The 18,140-nt window shown below is 46.3% G+C and overlaps 1 protein-coding gene across 2 annotated transcripts in view; it reads left to right on the top strand.

Annotated features, from left to right (window-relative positions):
- TPR (translocated promoter region, nuclear basket protein) overlaps positions 1-18,140 on the top strand; it is a 684,526-nt gene that overhangs the window by 206,613 nt on the left and 459,773 nt on the right. For both annotated transcript variants that reach the window (XM_086956072.1, XM_086956065.1), the window contains exons 24-25: positions 5,023-5,139; positions 9,838-10,041. In XM_086956072.1, the coding sequence (XP_086812198.1) occupies positions 5,023-5,139; positions 9,838-10,041 (321 nt within the window). The remainder of the gene's footprint in view (positions 1-5,022; positions 5,140-9,837; positions 10,042-18,140) is intronic.

Genomic DNA, 18,140 nt, shown 5'->3' with positions numbered 1-18,140 from the left:
CAGCAGGCCTTACAGGCCTATGGTAAGATACACTATACTACGTGTGAGGACATATCTGCATGAGCAGGTATGCCCTCTGTGCTTGCTAGTTCAATTACAAGTGAACAGGGAAGCAATCTTAAGGTATGTACTGGGCACTGGTCAAAACTAGTTCCCCAGTTACATAATGGCATCACTGAAACGTATGGTGTTTGGTATCAAACACCTCATATTAATAAACCCACACTGATTCTAGTGTTTTGATTGATTAATACATGTAAATGTAAATGTAGTTGAGCTTATATAGCGCACAGCTACCCGCAGTGGGTGTCCCGGCGCTTGCTTAGGGAACCCGTCCTGATATTCCCCTATGTGATAGCCCCAGCGGGTATCCACAAGGTGAAAGTCAGGCATCCCGCCGCGAGGGGCCGTTGTGGAGATTAAGCAAGCTATTGCCCAGAGTTGCAGAGTGTGAACCCGTGAGTCGAGAAGGCACCGGAGCGAGAATTATCGAGTCCGTGGAATTTTTAGCCCAAGACCCGCCGAGGCGGGGAATTGAACCCTGGTCCAGGACCGATCTCAGCTTCCGGGTGTGCCGCCTCTAACCCCTGAGCCACACTTCTCCACTTCTCCACATGTACCCAGAGGATACCTTGGAGGTACCCCTGAAACCTACTAGCTCTCTAGTGTATTGGCTGACTGGTTCTGTCCTGCCTGCCACCACAGACGAGCTTCTGACCCCCCCCCCAGGGGTGAGAGCCCTCGCTTTCAGGAGGTCAGGACAATGTCTGCTCTGGAGAGGTGTTATCACCTCCTTCAGAAAGGCTGGGATATCAGCATATCAAGGCAGGAAGCTTCAAAGGCCTCTTCTGCCTTTGGTATGTGATCCCAGCTTTCCCCAGACAGGGAAAATACCATCCCCTGCTCTGCACCCATCTGGCACCAGGGCATGCAGGAAAATTAGCTATGCAGGAGCATGTTACACTGCCTGACTGGACACACCTTTAGAGTGACTGGTTTGAAATTAACACAAAATTAAGGCTGCCACCATCTTGCGTGTGGTGAAATTAGGATTTCTGGGACACAGTGATGCCCACAGTGATGTCCACTAGGGGGTGTAGTGACCTCCGGTGTAAGTAGCCCATTGGCTACTGCCAGTCACTCCACTTAACCACTTAACCTTAAATTCAGTATTTAGGGGACCCCCTGACACCAGGATGTCAGATTACTCTGATAGCATAAGGACCAAGAAGAGCCAAAGAAGCAAGATCTGCGGGCTACTGGTAGACTTTGGCGCGCGCCCTGCCTGCGCTCCTGTCCCAACATTGCAACAATGCGACTTGTCCTGGTGCTGTGCATTCTCTAAAAGCCTCGGAGAGCCTCAAGCACTTCATCCCCCTTGAAGTGTAGGAACCCTTACCTGCAAGCACTGACCGCAATGTCTGGTTCTGCATTATGTTAACCACTGGGTCCATTGACACAGCAGCTGCCCAAGAGGAGGTCACCATGCTGCAGGAGGTGAGATCCGACTCCCCACCAAGTGTGCAGATGCCAGGACCAACCGGAGCCACCCTGCACCAATACCAGAGGCATGACTTTTTTTTGGACATGGAACTAACCTGTTATGAATACTTCAAGCAACACAAGAATTTGAAATGCTGGGAGCTCTATGGATAATGACATTTGATTTGATTATAACCCAACTGAGAAATTACTCAGTTGGGTTATATTACTATTCCATGAAGGATGAAGAAGCAGTCATTATGACAGTGCTGGCCTTTCCATTTAGGATTTTCAGATCGTGTTAACGCAATACGTTACCCTGAAGAAGCCCTTGTAGGGTGAAACGCGTTGGCTGTGCCTACTTGTTATTGAAGATAATGAAATCAAGAACCTCTCTGCTTACACGAAGATACAGTGAATGGAATATTATTGAACGTTGACAAATCCTGTTAAGATCGTATTGCCTCATCTTTCTGTTGAAATTGTATTTAATTTATGACCGTGTGGCAGCTGGTTGTTTGAGGTGGGCAATACACGAGCTGCGACGCATGAGTGACTATACTGGGTGGTGCAGTTTTTTGAGCCTTGCTGCCTTTCTCCGCCCTCAGTACCAGACCCCTTGAAACAAACAAAGCTTGTCTGAAGTCCAATCTGTACTTCAATACTGAAACGATCGACCAGCCGATTAGGGATGTCTGCCTCGCAGAGGCCTAGACGAAGTAAATCACAACTACAGGAGTTGCTTGCTGAGTTTGAGCCCTGGCAAATGAAGAACATTCTGGCAACATTGACTGACCATGTCAGTGAAGAGGAGATTGCGAACAGTACTCATGGTGATGATTCCCCTTCCAGTATCAAAGAGGATAAAAGTAGAAACCTTTTACTTAAAAGTGTACCTGGAGGTTGGCCTGTCCTCTTCAGGCCCCAAGAAGAACTATAGGATCCATTTTTAATTTTTAACCCGGTCTAGGGGGGCCAATAATAAATATACATGCACCCACTTAGACAGTCTTATACAAGATACTTTCTGCAATAGGGATCCCTCGTACAAAAAATATTTTTTCTCATACGTATAAAAAAACAAAAAACGCTCTACTCTTGAGAATTGGTCTGCACCAGGGTGTGTCAGCTGCCCTTTGATGAAGAATGCCACTATATACTGGGTGAGGTCAACCACAAACCTTTTGGATTTTCCTGTAGGTTTTCCTTCTTTTCTTCCTTTTATTCACCCCTTCAAGCTATTTTTGATTAGCCTTTTTTGTACCTCCCATAATATAGGAGTAGAGATTTGTCCTTCTCATGTGGTGAGGTCTATAGTCTGTTATTAAAGAACAAACCTGGATCTGCTTAACCCTGACAACAGGCCAGTTACAAATTGACCTTTCCTGGGCAAATTGATAGAAAGAGCAGCATTCGCCCAGATGTCACAATTCATTGAATACAAGTCCATACTTTCAGACTTCCAAACAGGATTTTGTCCAGGAAGAGGCCATCTCAGATTACCTTTAGAGCACAGTTGACTGGGATGGGGTTGCTGTACTTCTCTTGGACCTCTCAGCTGCCTTTGACACAGTTGATGATGACACTCTAATGCGAAGACTCTACAAAGCCGGTATAGAGGGGACAGCTCTCGACTGGATCACATACTACCTTCAAAACAGAACAAAAGTCCTCCCTACACCCTTTCCCTTTCTCATCCAAACCGTACTACACAAAATAGGTCCCTCTAGGCTCTAGCATCTCACCATGCTTTTCAACATCTACATGAAGTCATTACCGGCACTGATTACTTTCACCTCAGATGCTATAACTATGCAGATGACACACAAATACTCCTTAAACTGGAAAGCCCCAAAGATATATATTGGAAACTCCCTCATTTTCAGTTGCCTCAGCCCTTGATCAGGGGATGACGTGGAACTATTTCAAATTGAATGCTCCCAAAACGGAAATAATGATGACCCACTTGCCGCCTAGTCAGACTATCTGGGAATACCGTCTAAAGTATCTAAGGAAGTAAGAAACTTTAGAATTACCATGAACACCAAACTACCAGTTAATGCCCCAGTGAACCAACTAGCAGAATCAAGCTTCACTATTATAAAAACTCTGTGAATCTTTCCCCACCTGGGATTTCTACACGAGGTCCAGGCTACTATCTCTTGTACTGTCTAAACTAGATTATACCAATAGCCTCTACAACAGATCATCTTTAAAAACTATTAACATACTACAACTGATTTAAAACTCTGCTGCCAGACTACTCCTGCATGTAAAGCCACAAGCCCACATCTCCCCTGCTTTGAAGGCCCTACATTGGTTACCGGTTGACAGAAGTTCCACATTCAAGCTGCTTTGTATTGCAGACAAAGCAATACGTGGAACAAGGCCGCTCTTCATCAGGAATAAAATCACCTAATACATTCAACAAAGGAACCTCCACCTTAGATTGGCACCGCATCTCAAAATCGCACCATACTAGAAAAAAAAACATAGGTGACACATCCTTCTCTTTTCAGGCAACCAAACTATGGAACTCTTTACCCCCAAACATAAGATCTACGGATAACTATCTTCTCTTCAGAAGACTATAAAAGTTTGCTCTTCCCCACATATTCACCATACTCAAACAGAAATGCACATCTTAAACCAGTGTATGTAAACATTTATTTGAATTATGAATGTATCTAGATGTGTATTCCTCTGTATACATGTGCATAATAGTATTTATAAATATATAGATATTAGTTAGATCTGCATAACTAATGTACATATTACCTATGGTTATATTATGCAATATTTAACTTGTATTTAGGTCACTGCATAAATAAGTAAAACAGGTTATCATAACTGTCTACAATTGCTAAGCTATTGAATTATTAAAAGGACTAAAAAATAAACACACTAACTCAAAGTACAGCAACACTTGAAAGTCTGAGTTTATTAAAAACAACTTAAATCTAGATGTATTACCTTCCTTTATACATGTATACCGTCCATGCACTTATATATTTTTATATCTATTACTTTACTCCTAGTTTAGCATCTCCAATGCACTACCCTAAATCTCACCCTATACCTCCCGCAATATATCATTTACCTCCACTCTGACTCATCCCAAACCCCATTCTACTACTATGATCCCCAAAATAATCCTTTTGACCGAAATGTGAAAAGGCACGCCAGTATTTAAATGTTTAATCGTTCACTGATACTTTTGTTTTCAGCAGGGTGCAAACCAAGCTTTTAATACCATAGGTCTTGAGCGTCCAGTGACACTTGAAGTTGAATTACCTTGCCATCCTTTAAGGCACCAGGAATCTTTGGGTGGTCCACTACTCTGGTTAAGGAAAACTGCAGTTGGTGTCTAATGTGCAATTAATCTGTATGAAAATAGGTATAATTTTTAGATTTTTTATTTATTTGAACAAAGGATAACCTAGGGTTTTGGAAGGTCCATTAATGTTAATAATTGACTCTGAACACCTTTGTCTGATTGAAAGTGCTTATTTGGAGCATTTTTGTTGTGTACACTACCAGTTATCGGAGTTGAAGAAGAGTCTTTCTAACATGCAGTCAGAAGTGCAGGAATCTCTTCAGAGGGCCAGCACTGCAGCAAAGAACGAACAAGCGGCTGTGCAGGACAGCAAGGAACAGGTGAGCTGTGGGAACTATTGCCTGAAATATTGCTGTTGATGTTCTCTACTTTGTATAATAAAAAGAAGCCAGAAAGTGGTTTCTATTCACAAACCTTCTCAAGTGCTAAAACATTAACAAAAACCTGTTCAATTCAATATGTTAATTTGAACCCTACCCACTCTGGGAGATTGCCCGTCCTCTAAAATATCAAACAAATTGCTGAACTACAAAAAAGTGAGTGAGTGGCACTATACTACACTTGTGTGTTCATTTCAAACTTCAGTATGTTCAAACCCCTGCCAGTTTGTACATATACCATGAGCACTACTGAGAAATGTAGCTTTGCTCTTGCAATTCTGCCATAATTTGAAAATGTAATTGAACAATATTAGGTAATGTATATTGTTTTGTTTAATCTGTTTTTGTCTTTAAAGTTATTCCATTACTTGTCTGAAGAAGGCAGCTTGACAGCTGCATTTTAACATTAAATAAGTTACAACCGGGGAGGATTCTACAAGTTCCGACAGAAAGAACTTTAAAGGCTTCTAGTTTTTCCAAACTCCACTTGATCTCAAGATTTAGGATTTGCCCAACTTCCATCGTGGTTGTGACCTCATTTTATCCATGATTCTGCAGTACTGTAGGCGTTCTTTGCCTCAAGTGTACTTGAAGTTGATTGTGTATTCATCTTTTTTGGTAATCCAGAGCCTTTAATTCCACTAGATCCTTCTTATTTATTGCATCCAGTAATATAATCTGTGAGGTAGCTGATAACTAAAGGAAATGCATTAAACATTGATATTACTGAAAGTTATTGCTACTTTGTAGCTGAAATGCTCCTCAAATGGTATCTATAGATGCATTGACCGATATAAAGTAGCATCTCTTGCTTCGTTGTTCAGCTCTTTCAAATAGTAGACAACACATTCATTCAGGCTACTACCCACAGATGTGTGGAGAATCATTCACAGCAGAAACATTTTCTTTCGTCACATACCGAATGCAGTACACAAACTAGTGTTAAAGTTGGTGAATGAATATCTAGTCAGCTCGACAAGCCCCATCATGAACTCTGACCACTGTCTCTTCCCTAATCAATTTCTTATCTGCCCTTGCTCTTCATGGAAATAATCTCATCCTAGTTTATAAGGCAAAGTTTCTGGCCCTTCTAACCTTTTTATTTAAGTAATTCCCCCTCAAACTCTGAGATCGGAGAATAAAGAAGGCACTGTCCCACAGGATCCCATTTCTTCTTGTAATTAGAGGTAATCCCATCAGCATGACATAAGTGTTCATTTTTACGTTCATTGCAAAGCACCTAATATGCTAAATATTGTCTGGGGGAATCCGAGCATCTCCCTCCCCAATGTAATGAGATTTGATGTTTGACCACCTAAAGCACCTGAGCAGTGCAGTTGGTCTTGGCACCAGAGCAGTGCACTTGCTCTTAGCAGCAGAGATGCCATTGACCCATCCCCACAAGGCCTTCAGATTGTCCTGATCCACCCCCACATGAGTCATTTTGGTGAGAATATTAGATCCTTCCATCCAACACTTAGGAGCTCTGGGGTGTTGCAAAGCAGATGGAGAAAGTCAGCAATTGTTGTTCCACATCGGCAACATTGATAATTTTCTCTAAGTTTCATTTTAAATAGCACTGGTCGCTAGTACGTTTGATGTTAGTATTTAAAATGCACCAGCATGTGTCTGCTGTGTAACAACAATTTTGGTTTGTGAGCACCAGAAGAGCCATCGTTTTTCACTGACCTCAATGATTATGGTCCTCTCACAGACTTTGAGGGGATCCTCCCTAGGCTACAAACATCACTGTACAGTTCGGAAACCCATTTTACCGCTCCCGGTGGTATCATGAGTTTGGTCGGTACGTTCAGAGGTTTCTGATGGATATTTCTAACCACAGATTACTTACCTCACAAAACTCACTAGGTGCAGGACTGGATCTGGGGTCGTTTCTCCAGTAACACTCCCACATGCAGCAACGTGGTGCAATGTTGGCTTTGCACTGCAACAGATAGCTGCTCAGTTGGATCCCACTCACCATGCATGACACCCTAAAGACCATTAAAAGCATTCACTGCATCTTCCACAGAGCCGCCATCGCACCAGAGCTGTGCCGAATCATCAACTGCTCCCTCAAGATGACTCCTTCCCTGACGACTGAAAGCACACTGAAATCAACCCACTCCTCAAACACTTCGCGGACCTGACAGATGGTAAAAACCTCAGGACCATCTCCATGCCCCCTTCCCCGCCAAAGCCATCGAGAAAGCTAGTCAACTTCATTGAAACAAACCACATCCTGGACATCTCCAAATCCGGTTTCCATAGCAATCGCAGCACCGAGATCGCCTGCCTCTATGCCAGAGATGCATCTGCTCCATCCTCGACCAGGGTCAAACGGCAACCCTCACCATCCTGGACCTCTCGGCAGCATTTAACGCTGTCTCCCACCGCACCCTAAACCACTAGACTCCATGACGCCGGCATGCATTGCAAAGCCCTCGACTGGATCCGACAGACTAACTGCGGAGTGGCCCGGGGCTCCTCTCAGCCTCCCCCTCTTCAACGTCTACATGGCCCTCCTTGCAACCATCCTCCGAAACTACCGACTCAACATAGTCTCCTATGCTGATGACACACAGCTGATCCTCTCCCTCACAAACAAACCCAACATTTCCAGGCACAACTTCCAAGGATGGATGACAGCTGTCGCCACCTGGATGAAGAACAGCTTCCTTAAGCTCAACTCAGACAAGACAGAACTCCACATGGAACGATACCTGGTGGCCCTCTGTGCTACCAGCTATTCCCCCCCCCCCCCCCCCCCCCACTCCTCTGACCACACATGAAACCTCAGCATCATACTAGACTCATTGCTCACTGTTGATCATATCAACTCCGTGTCCTCTGCCTGTATCAATACCCTCGACCTGCTACGAAAGACCCCCAGATGTATCCCTGCTGAATTCAGAAAGACAGCCACTCACATGCTCATTAGCAGCAGACTCCACTACTGCAACACACTATGCTGGCGTTACCCAGAAAAACCTCAGCATGCTCCAGAATGCCGCAGCCTAGGCTGGTCCTCAACCTTGCCTGGCACAGCCACATCACTCAACACCTCCCCGACTCCACTGGCTCCCGGCAGACAGAAGAATAACCTTCAAACTCCTCACCCACGCTTACAAGGCCATCCATAACACCGGAACAGCCGAATCTCCTTCCACGCAAGCAAACAATACACCTCCGCCGTGCCCAGCCGCCCTGGCCACCCTCCCACGGTCCTGCCAGACCATGAAAAGTCCTTCCCCCCCCTTCCTCGCTGCCAAGTCCTGGAACACCCTACCCCTCCACCTCAGACTATCTGCCACTCTACCTCAAAGTCAAAACTTGGAAAGAGGTTATTCGCTATTGTTAAGCTCCTATTACGGTCAGGTTCCTGACGTTCCTGGGACAACATGCAATACTAAGGATTGCTTAGTTGCTCCAACATTCTTAGTCCCCTAGAACTGGCCTGACACTCTAATCATCAAACACCACTGGTGATCCTTGGAATGGCCTAGATGGATCGGATGCTTAATTTAAAGTACAATATTTTGGTTAGCCTATCTGAAGTATAAAATGTCTGTAGTTGAATGCTACTTCACTAAATAGTGATTCTTTCGTGAAACTGTACAAATAAAAAGATCCAAAACTCAAACTTTGTAATATTGTCACTCCTTGAACATGCTCCTAAAAGAAATACAGCTAGCCCTCAAACTGAGATCTGGCATTACTGCATGCATATCAAGCCATTGTATCTGAACAAACAAGCCCTGTATAATTCATTAGTTGGCAGGTTTTTCTAGGTCAAAATTTGGTGTGACTTGATCAGGATGATCCGAACAGATCTGTACTGTCTGGTGCTGTTAAGCTATTGAAATTAAGGTGATACAAATGCTAATACTGTGTTCTAATCTTGTTAAATCTGGCTCATTGCCATTCATTGCTGTAGACCTTTTTCTGTGCCTGGTTATTTTTAAGTTGGTCATAGGTATGACATATTTGTCCCATTAGAATACAGTGGGAAGAACCATCCACAGGCCCGCTATAACCACCTCTGAATTTATGGGTAGCATGATACTAAACATCTTGCCCCTGTCTGCAGAAAAGTTTCTCAGTATATCATAGATTTCGTATTTGATGTTGTAGTCCTCTATCTACTCCATACGTTTGAGTTGTCTGTCCTACTGGAGATGTCGCAGCCATGCCACCAACTCAAAAGGAACTTGGAAGAAGGTTTTTTCTCTTTCCTCTATACTCCTTGTTGACCCATGGGCTCTTAACATGTTACAAAACTGGCTCTAAAGGGTTTTGCTCACCCTTTACTTGGAGTCCATGCAAACCTAGGGGTCTTATAGTTTCCATTGCAGCTGGCTGGGATACTCCGTGTCAATGTTGGGTATATCTTAACTGTTCAGTATCTAGCAGCTGAAACCCCATTTTGATTTGTTTGTACAGTGTGATATAAATATACTATTTCCCTTCTGTTGACGAAATACTGTACACTTGTTAATTGTTGAATGTGTAAACCTATTTAAGAAATAAATGTTAAAGTAGCCGACTGAACTTTTAGAAAGGTATTGGGAAATCTTCAATTCCTAGATAATCACTCAATGGGCATTTACTGGTTTGTCCTTTCTTCCTTTCTCAAAGGCCAAGATTGCTTCTGAAGCTCAGAATAAGTATGAGCGGGAGCTCATGCTTCACGCTGCAGATGTTGAGGTCCTGCAGGCTGTGAAGGATCAAGTTGCCAAAAACAATTCTGTGTGTCAGAAACTAGAAGAAAAAACACAGAAGGCAGAATCTCAGCTGCTGGAGTTCAAAGCGTCTATGGAAGAACGGGAGAGAATGATAAAGGTAAAGTCCTGTTTGGCTGGGGATACTCCAGGTCTCTTACCAGAGTTTCCTATGGAACTCTACAGTGAGTCACCCTCTGCCTCATGTAATGTTTTGTTGATGAGGCTTCAATATTTCATTGAAGACTTTCAAGGACTTGCTACCTAGTTCTTCTCACCAGTTAAGCAAGAACAAAAAGGTACAGTAGATGCAATTTGGTAAGGGAGTCTAAAATTGAATTAAAGGAAGGCCTAATGGGAGTGGCTGGTTCTGATATGGAGGAGAGTTTAGGACTTTTCTCTACAACAATGGTCTGGAAAGAGCAAATGAGTTGGCAAGACATTTGTGCAGTGATTTGCATTTGCCTAGGAAAAGGTATTTAGTTCATCTATGATTGGTGGACATGCTTCATGATTAGTAGTTCTCTAAAGGAAGTGTTACATTTCTTCAGTGCTTATTCTCTAGCATTTCATTTTTCATAGATTCACACGCTTGAATCATTCAGTGTCACAGAGCTACCAATCATTCTCCATTCTGAAACCACAGTCTTCTGCAAAGAAGGCCTGAAAAAGTGACCCATGAGTGTAACTTTTTGTACTTTGAAGAAGACCCAATCTTGAACCTATCAGAATGAAGCAGTCTGAGGTATGGTGGTAGTTGGGTGCAGAATACTAATGCATGTTGTGTGGAAGGTAGTTTTATAGAGCTTTGCTTGACTTTCTCTTCAGGTTTGGGTTTTTCCTAATCACTGTAAATCTCCTCTCTTCTGGTGCAGTCTTGGTGTTTCATGGCCTTAGACTTTGGTCCAGCAGAAGGTACATTAATTGAATAAATGACAGAGTAACAGGAGGGCTCTTTAGAGCCTTTAATTCACGGTGTAAGGAAAATTTAAGTGGAGGACACCCACAAGAATGGTTTATATTATCTTTACCCTAAGAACAAGGAAAGAGATTGTAAGATCTCATTGTAAAATCTTCAGGAACTATTCTGTTAAAGCTTTAAATTGCAAAATGAGGCTCTTGAGATGGCCACAGAAGGTTTCTACGGATGTCCCATCTTCAAGTGATCCATCTTCTCTTTCTGGACTTCCAAAAAGATGCAAAAATGTTGCTCAGACAAAGGTGAGATGCACTAGAAAAGGGTTTTCACTAATGAATTGCCATATACATCTGAAGGTCATCCAAGTAAGTGCTTGATGCTGATAGGACAGCAAATATACCTCTGCCACTTTCTGCACCATCTACATTTATGATTAGTAACATCACTGCTTCTTATTCCTTGAGTGCCTTCCTCTAGGCACTTTCCCTCTGGATTGGCTGCAACTACTCCTGCAGCACTGCCGTCAAAAGCACTCTTTCTGAAATGTTAGTCAAACATCTTGAACAAGTCCTGTGGTTGCAAAACTCATCCTGTTTGACCCCATCCATCAGTCATCTGATGCGTGTGTTTGTAACCATTAGGCTAGTGTCTCTGAAAATCAACCCCCTTTGCGTGGAGATGAGAATTAAATTGTGAAGCAGCAGCGCTTGCATACTGGGCCCGTAACTACAAATGACTTCAGATTACAGAGGAACGACCTGGTTAATATGCTTGCAAGCCACCCCTTTGCAAAACCAAGAAGGAGGAGGATGATTTAGACGCTGGCCTGTGGGCACTAGAAACAAGAAGGACCTGCATCACATATGGCGGGATTTCGGTTTGATAATGGCTGGACGTCTGTCGATTTGAGATCTCCACTCTGCCTTAGAATGGGTTAGTGTGGGGCTTGCGCAAACTTCTTCTAAGGTGCTTCTGTGAGAACCCCAGGTCTTCATGCACACACAGGGTCTTTTTGCATGCCACTGAACTTTGAATCTGGGATTTGAAAGTTCATGCCTGCAAGGTAAGGGCAGTATTTTTGTCTCTAGTTACCTCATCCTACTTGATGGCTGCCTTTTTCTTCAGGGGTGAAGTTAATCTTCCCATATCAATAGGGAGACCGAATGTTTTAGCTACATATAAAAACCTGTCTTTTACATCTACAAGTTCTCGGCATAGCAACGATGGTGAACAGTGATTTGCACATTTCACAAATTATTGCTTCTAAAGGATACTTTTTCCTTCAGATACTTCACCTTTCAAATATCCTCCCCGCTGTCAGACTGGTCCATGAAACCTTTTAACCATGTAGCAGCTCGCCAGAACCACTAGGGGTTCCATGCAGCCTCAACTGCAGCTAGCCCTGCCAGGTGGCGCGTCACACAGGCATATAATAGGCACCAACAAGTTCCTATTTTTCTGCACCTCCTCTACATGGTATGGGGTTCTCGCTGTTCTTCACTGGTGGACATTCCTCAGGTTTGACAGAGACTAGCTTAAATGTCTCCTTGTACTAAATGGTCCAAGCAGATGAAGCTATCAGATTCTTAAGACCTCTTCATTTAGTGTCTTGGCTCTGTCCAATGGTGCTACAGAAGGCCATCGGAATTGGAGCCCAAATTACTTTTGACCAAAGTGTACCTGTTCTCCTGATTGGGAATGCTCTTCCAAGAGGGCGTCACACAAAAACTACAAAGCATAATGGGAAAGAGAAATCATATCCTCTAGAAAACAATCCTATTCTTGGGTCTGTTAGGGGTCCAGATGCCAAACCCGATGCATGGCTTTTCCTAGGAGCCAGTTCCAAAGCTGTAACATCCTGCTGGTATTCCTGGCTCAGACTGACCCTGTGCAGACCTCTGGTCATTTCTGATGTATGTAGGATAGTTCCATTAACTTCTGAAACACTCCTGAAGAATGGGCCTGCTCTTTCAGGCTTAGTCAATCCGAAGGTGATGCTCTGCAGCTGCCTGATTCGTTGCCTAGAAAGAAATAAGTGTGCTACACACTGCCCATCCAGGGTCTCCTCGCTGCCACCCCATAGCTGATCATGGCACTGGCCTCAGTCTTCTTAAGTGATCCAGGTGGCAAAAGGAAGTATCAGGGTTTCTCCTGGGGAACAGCCCCTTCCTAGGGCCCATACGTTTCCCCTTACGGTTTAGCTGGGCTTAGTAACAGGATTTCGAGGCCATATCTAAGCCTGAAAGATTATGGCCACAGAGAATGTAATGATTCTGAGGCTTGTAATCACTAAAAGAGAGTGAGAGAAAGTGAAATCAGTTGCACTCTCCCACTACTGAACATTTAAATCGCATAGGCAACTGATTAAACTGGTGTTTCTTGGAACTATATCCAGATCCCTCTATGAAATAGGATGTCAGTTGCACTCTCTGCTTAATTGTTTTCTTCTGATTGGGAATCCAAACATTTTGAAGTAGACGCCTCACTCATTTATAGTGACCTGCTTCCTCATTTGCGCCTATCCACACCCTGGTCAGATGATACTGCCAGGGTGGAATCAACCATAGTTGGTAATGGGAGTTCTTAGATAACCAACAGTCCCTGCTATGTTGGTGTCTTGGCTAAACTGGCTCTTCCGATGTGGCCACTGAAGGCTGAGATACTTTAAAGCCGACCCTCGTGTGTTTGTTTTCTGTGGATACCACTGCCAGCCATACCTTCATGTGCTCTGCTGACTTTTACAGAGATGTCCAGGCCACCCTGACTTGCACTTTGGTGGTGGACTGCTGTTTGATGACTTAAAAGAAAAACATAGTAGGGACCCTTGCTTGCTCGCTGGTCACTAGTGAGGCAGTTGCATAAGCAATATAGAAAATTCTGAGGATATTTTATAGCTAGAGTGTCCCAGCAGAGACCAGTCATACACCTCAGCAACTTTGACTATTTTTAGGAAAGTGTTTGCCGATGTGGTGCTATCACTGGGACAGTGGGGAGTGCGCGATTTTCTATGCTCCCTGCTGGTGGTTACGGAACACCTTTGGTGCACCAGAGCTCTTCTCCATGGCTTTTGGTTTTACCCTCCATGCCCAGAAGCCTCACCTCCTTCCAATGCAGAGATGGTGTTCATAGTGTCCTCCCCATTTGAAAATCATGAGTATTCGTGAGATGGTCTTTCACTCAAGTGCATCTCCAGGTCATACAGGTTGACATTGGCTTGGCTTCGTGGCCTACTGGGTACTATTGGTTTTCTGGTATTAAATCTTTCATAGGTTCACATACTTGAAACATCCCCGCCGTCAGTCTCACTGTCTCATTTTAAGTAGGCAGTGGAAAGCTAAGCTGAGCTTTCATAGCTTAAAGTGAGTACTTTATTAGCCTATTGACACCATTAAAAATTAAAAATTTCCACTAGTCTGGACAGAGCAGAACCAACACCACTCCCCTTGGGACCCACACCTCAACACCTCATTTTTCCTACTGCGTGTCATATGAATGGAGTTTGTTGAGTGCTGATGTTTTTCTTTCTTTCTCAGAGACCCATTTTTTATCATTTTGAAACCAAATGCTTTTTAATCTGTAATAACCGGTCTCCCTCTTGGTGAAACAACAGGATTCATGACAGATGATCCTAAAAAAGGTCTTTTCAGAATGTGGCTTCTGTGAGATACTAAGGCTACATTCAGAGGACCCACACAAAGATAATTTATTGTTGCATCCCAGACATAGGCCTAAGATTTGCCGGATTCATCACACTTTTTTTCTGCTAAAGCACTAAAGGACAAGGTAGGTAGTCTGCTTTTATGGCTGCGAAAGATGAAGGACCTGCCATCTTCAGGAGAAGAGCAGAAAGGTATGAAATTTCCCAAAAAATCCAAGTCCATTCGGAGGACTGTACTCTTAAGATCTTCTTCTCTTGGAAACCATTCTAGCAAAATAAGGAGGAAGAGGCACAAGCGCTGAGGTGTAATCACCTGGGCCTCAAAGGTCTGCCTCAATCGCCATAGAACGTCCAAAGAAAAAGGAGACCTCATAAAGGTTCTTGAAGGAACAATCTGAACCTTCCACTCCAACTTGAAAGGTACATATTAAAGCAATTCAAAATCTAAACGACTGTTGGTTAGCACATCGTCAACGCTGTTGACTAAAATAGTCGACTAGACAACTTGAAGCTGACTGGTCAACAGTGTTGTAAAAGCCCACCACTTCGTCAACTGCGTTGACTGAGATAATTGACAAGACCATCAATCCCAGTCCCTCTATCAGTGACTGCATCAAAGACAAAACCACCATCAATGACTCGTTGATGAGACCAAAGGTAATTTTAATTTCCAGTACCAATTCCACCAGAGCACTCGTGGGTGATTACTGTCCCTTTGTGACTACAAACAGTCCCTTACAACTCAACTTCAAATAGCAAAAAGAATACCATGACGGCTAGTACATGGAAGGTCCCAGCCAAGCATGCAAAAATCATGGGAAGGGGAATCGTTACCGGAGATGTAAGATTATGACCCTTTAGACCGTTGCCATCATTAGGACAAATCTATGATGAAGGGACCCTGACCATTTGTGAAACTCTCAATTAATGCTTGCAGATTTTTATGAAGTATTCCCAGAGCAAGCAGCATTGCCAGGGATACATGCTCTTACTTGCCTGTTAGCATCTTGTATACCAATAACCATCCCCTCAGCAGGTTGCCCTAGATTACCAATTGCAACTGGTGAACCTCCACCTTCAAGGCCCATTGTGTCTCCTTGACATGCGGATCTGTATTCCAACATAGTGTATCTGAAAGAAACACGTTAGTGTTAGATTCCTTACCTTAGAATATCCCCAGGCGTCAGTCTGGATCCGGAAACTTTTGCGTAGCAGTACCCCTGCGCGTCGGTAGGCGTCGTCTGCAGGCGTCCCCTGCGGCTCCGCGTCCGTCGTCGGCGTCGTGCGCCGTGATGACGTCGCTGGAGTATATAGACGCCGCCTCCGCACGCTGACGTCAGTTCTTCTTTTTTCCGCGCCAGTAAGCGCAGATCCGAAGAGCAGTACTCCGGTCTTTTGACCAACTTTGTTAAAACTTCTAATCTCTTTTTGGTGCCTGGTAGGATGCCCGGTTTCAAGAATTGTGACGGTTGTGACCGCACGATGTCGGTCACGGACCATCACCGACTCTGTCTCCGGTGCCTGGGCCCCGACCACGACGTGGACGCCTGCGTCGACTGCCGGGCTCTCACTAACAAGGCTAGACGGGAGCGGTCCCGCAAGCTGCTTGAGCTCCGGGTGTCGGCCCCGCGTCGGGAGCGGTCCCGGTCCGGCCGGAGGTCCAGGGAGCGTTCGAGGGAGCGGTCGCAGAGCCGCGCCGAGCGCTCCGGAAGTCGTCACCATTCGTCGGGCTCTTCAGGTAAGAAACACAAGAAGTCGGGGCGTCGTCATCGTACCCCCGACGCTCGCGCGACGCGGCCGGGGGTTCGGGTGACCCCAACCCCGCGAGAGTCGCCGGCGCGGCCTGCCCCATACCCTCCGGTCCCTGGGCACGGTGCGACGCCTGAGGAGATTGAGGCGTTCCTCATGGCCATAAGGGCGCTCAGTTCTCCGACGGGGCCTACGGCGCCTTCGGGCCCAGTGCTACCGTCTGGGGGCCCTAGCGGGTCGGGTGTCCCGGACTCGACGCCATCGGGTGCTCCGGCCCCGGTGCCGCCGACGGCTCCGACCCCGGCGCCGCAGGGGCCTTCGGGGTCGACGCCGGCTGGCCATCCGGCCGGGCCGGCGCCGATTCCATCGGGGTTACCCCTGACGCCGTCCCCGCGTGGCGCCGGTTCTCCTGTGCCGGCTTTGGCCGGCGACGGGGCTCCGGCGCCGGCTCCGGGCGGCGCCTTCCCCATACCCTCCCCGAATCCGGATGCGGAGTCGGACCGACGTCGCTCGACGCCGATGGGGCCTTTGAACCCCGAGGAGCCGGTCTACATCTTTGACTCCGAGTATGGAGATGATGAAGAGTACGGGGAAGGTTGGGAGGGGTCTGAGGACCCTCTGTCACGAGAGTGCCAGTATGACCCGGACTGGACAGGTGATTTGGGGGATGCCAGTGGTCTGGACGACTCTCCTAACCCTGGTTTTGTCTCTCCTCCTTCCGTGGCGTCGGAGGAGGGAGCTGCATATTCAGTGTTGCTGATGAGGGCTGCCAAGGCCTTACACCTTGAGCTCCCCGTCGCGGCCGTGAGGCCTAACATCCTCACTGAGGTCTTCAAACCGCAGTCATGCCCACAGGAGCCACTGCTGCCGTTTAACGAAGCCTTGTCAGACGTTCTGTTGGGCACGTGGTACAGGCCCGCTTCAGGTTCGCCTGTTGATCGGAAAGTGGCCAGACGCCACCGTCCTTGTCAGGACGACCCCAAATTCCTGTCCACCCATCCCACCCCCGAGAGTCTGGTGATCCAGGCCTCTACCTCCCAGACCGCATTCCCGTCGGCCCCGCCGGATCGGGAATCCAAGAGGTATGACCAGTATGGCAAGAAGGTCTTCTCGTCCCTGAGTTTGGGACTGCGGTCTTGCAACACCGCTTGCCTCTTGGGCCGCTACACCCACTCTGTGTGGGATACGGTCGCGGAACTGCTGCCAGAATGCCCCATGGAGGTGAGGGCAAAACTCGGCAAGGCTGTGGCTGAGGGCCGAGACGCAGCTAAGTATTCTATACGGTGTGGTCTTGATACGACCGACTCGCTAGGCAGAGCGATGTCCACGACGGTGGCGATTCGTCGCCACGCCTGGCTGAGATCCACCAACTTTTCGGCAGATGTCCAGAATGCCTAGATGGACATGCCGTTCGATGGCTGTCGCCTGTTTGGTGACAAGGCGGACCACGCGCTGGAACGCTTCAAGGACTCCAGGGTCACGGCCAAGTCCTTGGGTCTCTCGACCCAGCGCCAGCAAACGGGTTCGTTTCGCTCCTTTCGTGGCCAAGGAAGGGGCGTCCCCACACGTGCTGCCAGCCACGCGCCGCAACAATCCTTTCAACGCGGTGGCGGCCGTGGAAACCGCCGTGGAGGCGGTCGGGGTCAACGGCGGGGTCAGGCCACACCTCCCCCCCGCAGCATCTGCCTCCAAATCCTCCTAGTCCGTGCTTTCGGCCCCACGTGACGCCAGTGGGTGGCAGGGTTCGCCATCACCACGCTCACTGGCGCACAATTACATCGGACAGGTGGGTGCTGCAACTCGTCCGAAGGGGCTACTCCCTCCCCTTCGAGACCTCTCCTCCAGCCATGCCACCGCAGAACCACCGTGTGTCGGGGGACCACTTGACACTTCT

Source organism: Lissotriton vulgaris, chromosome 1_1 (genome assembly GCF_964263255.1).
Source record: "Lissotriton vulgaris chromosome 1_1, aLisVul1.2, whole genome shotgun sequence".
NCBI classification, from domain to species: Eukaryota; Metazoa; Chordata; class Amphibia; order Caudata; family Salamandridae; genus Lissotriton; species Lissotriton vulgaris.
Note: the sequence above shows the minus strand (reverse complement) of the source record. Positions and strands in the feature narration are given on the sequence as shown.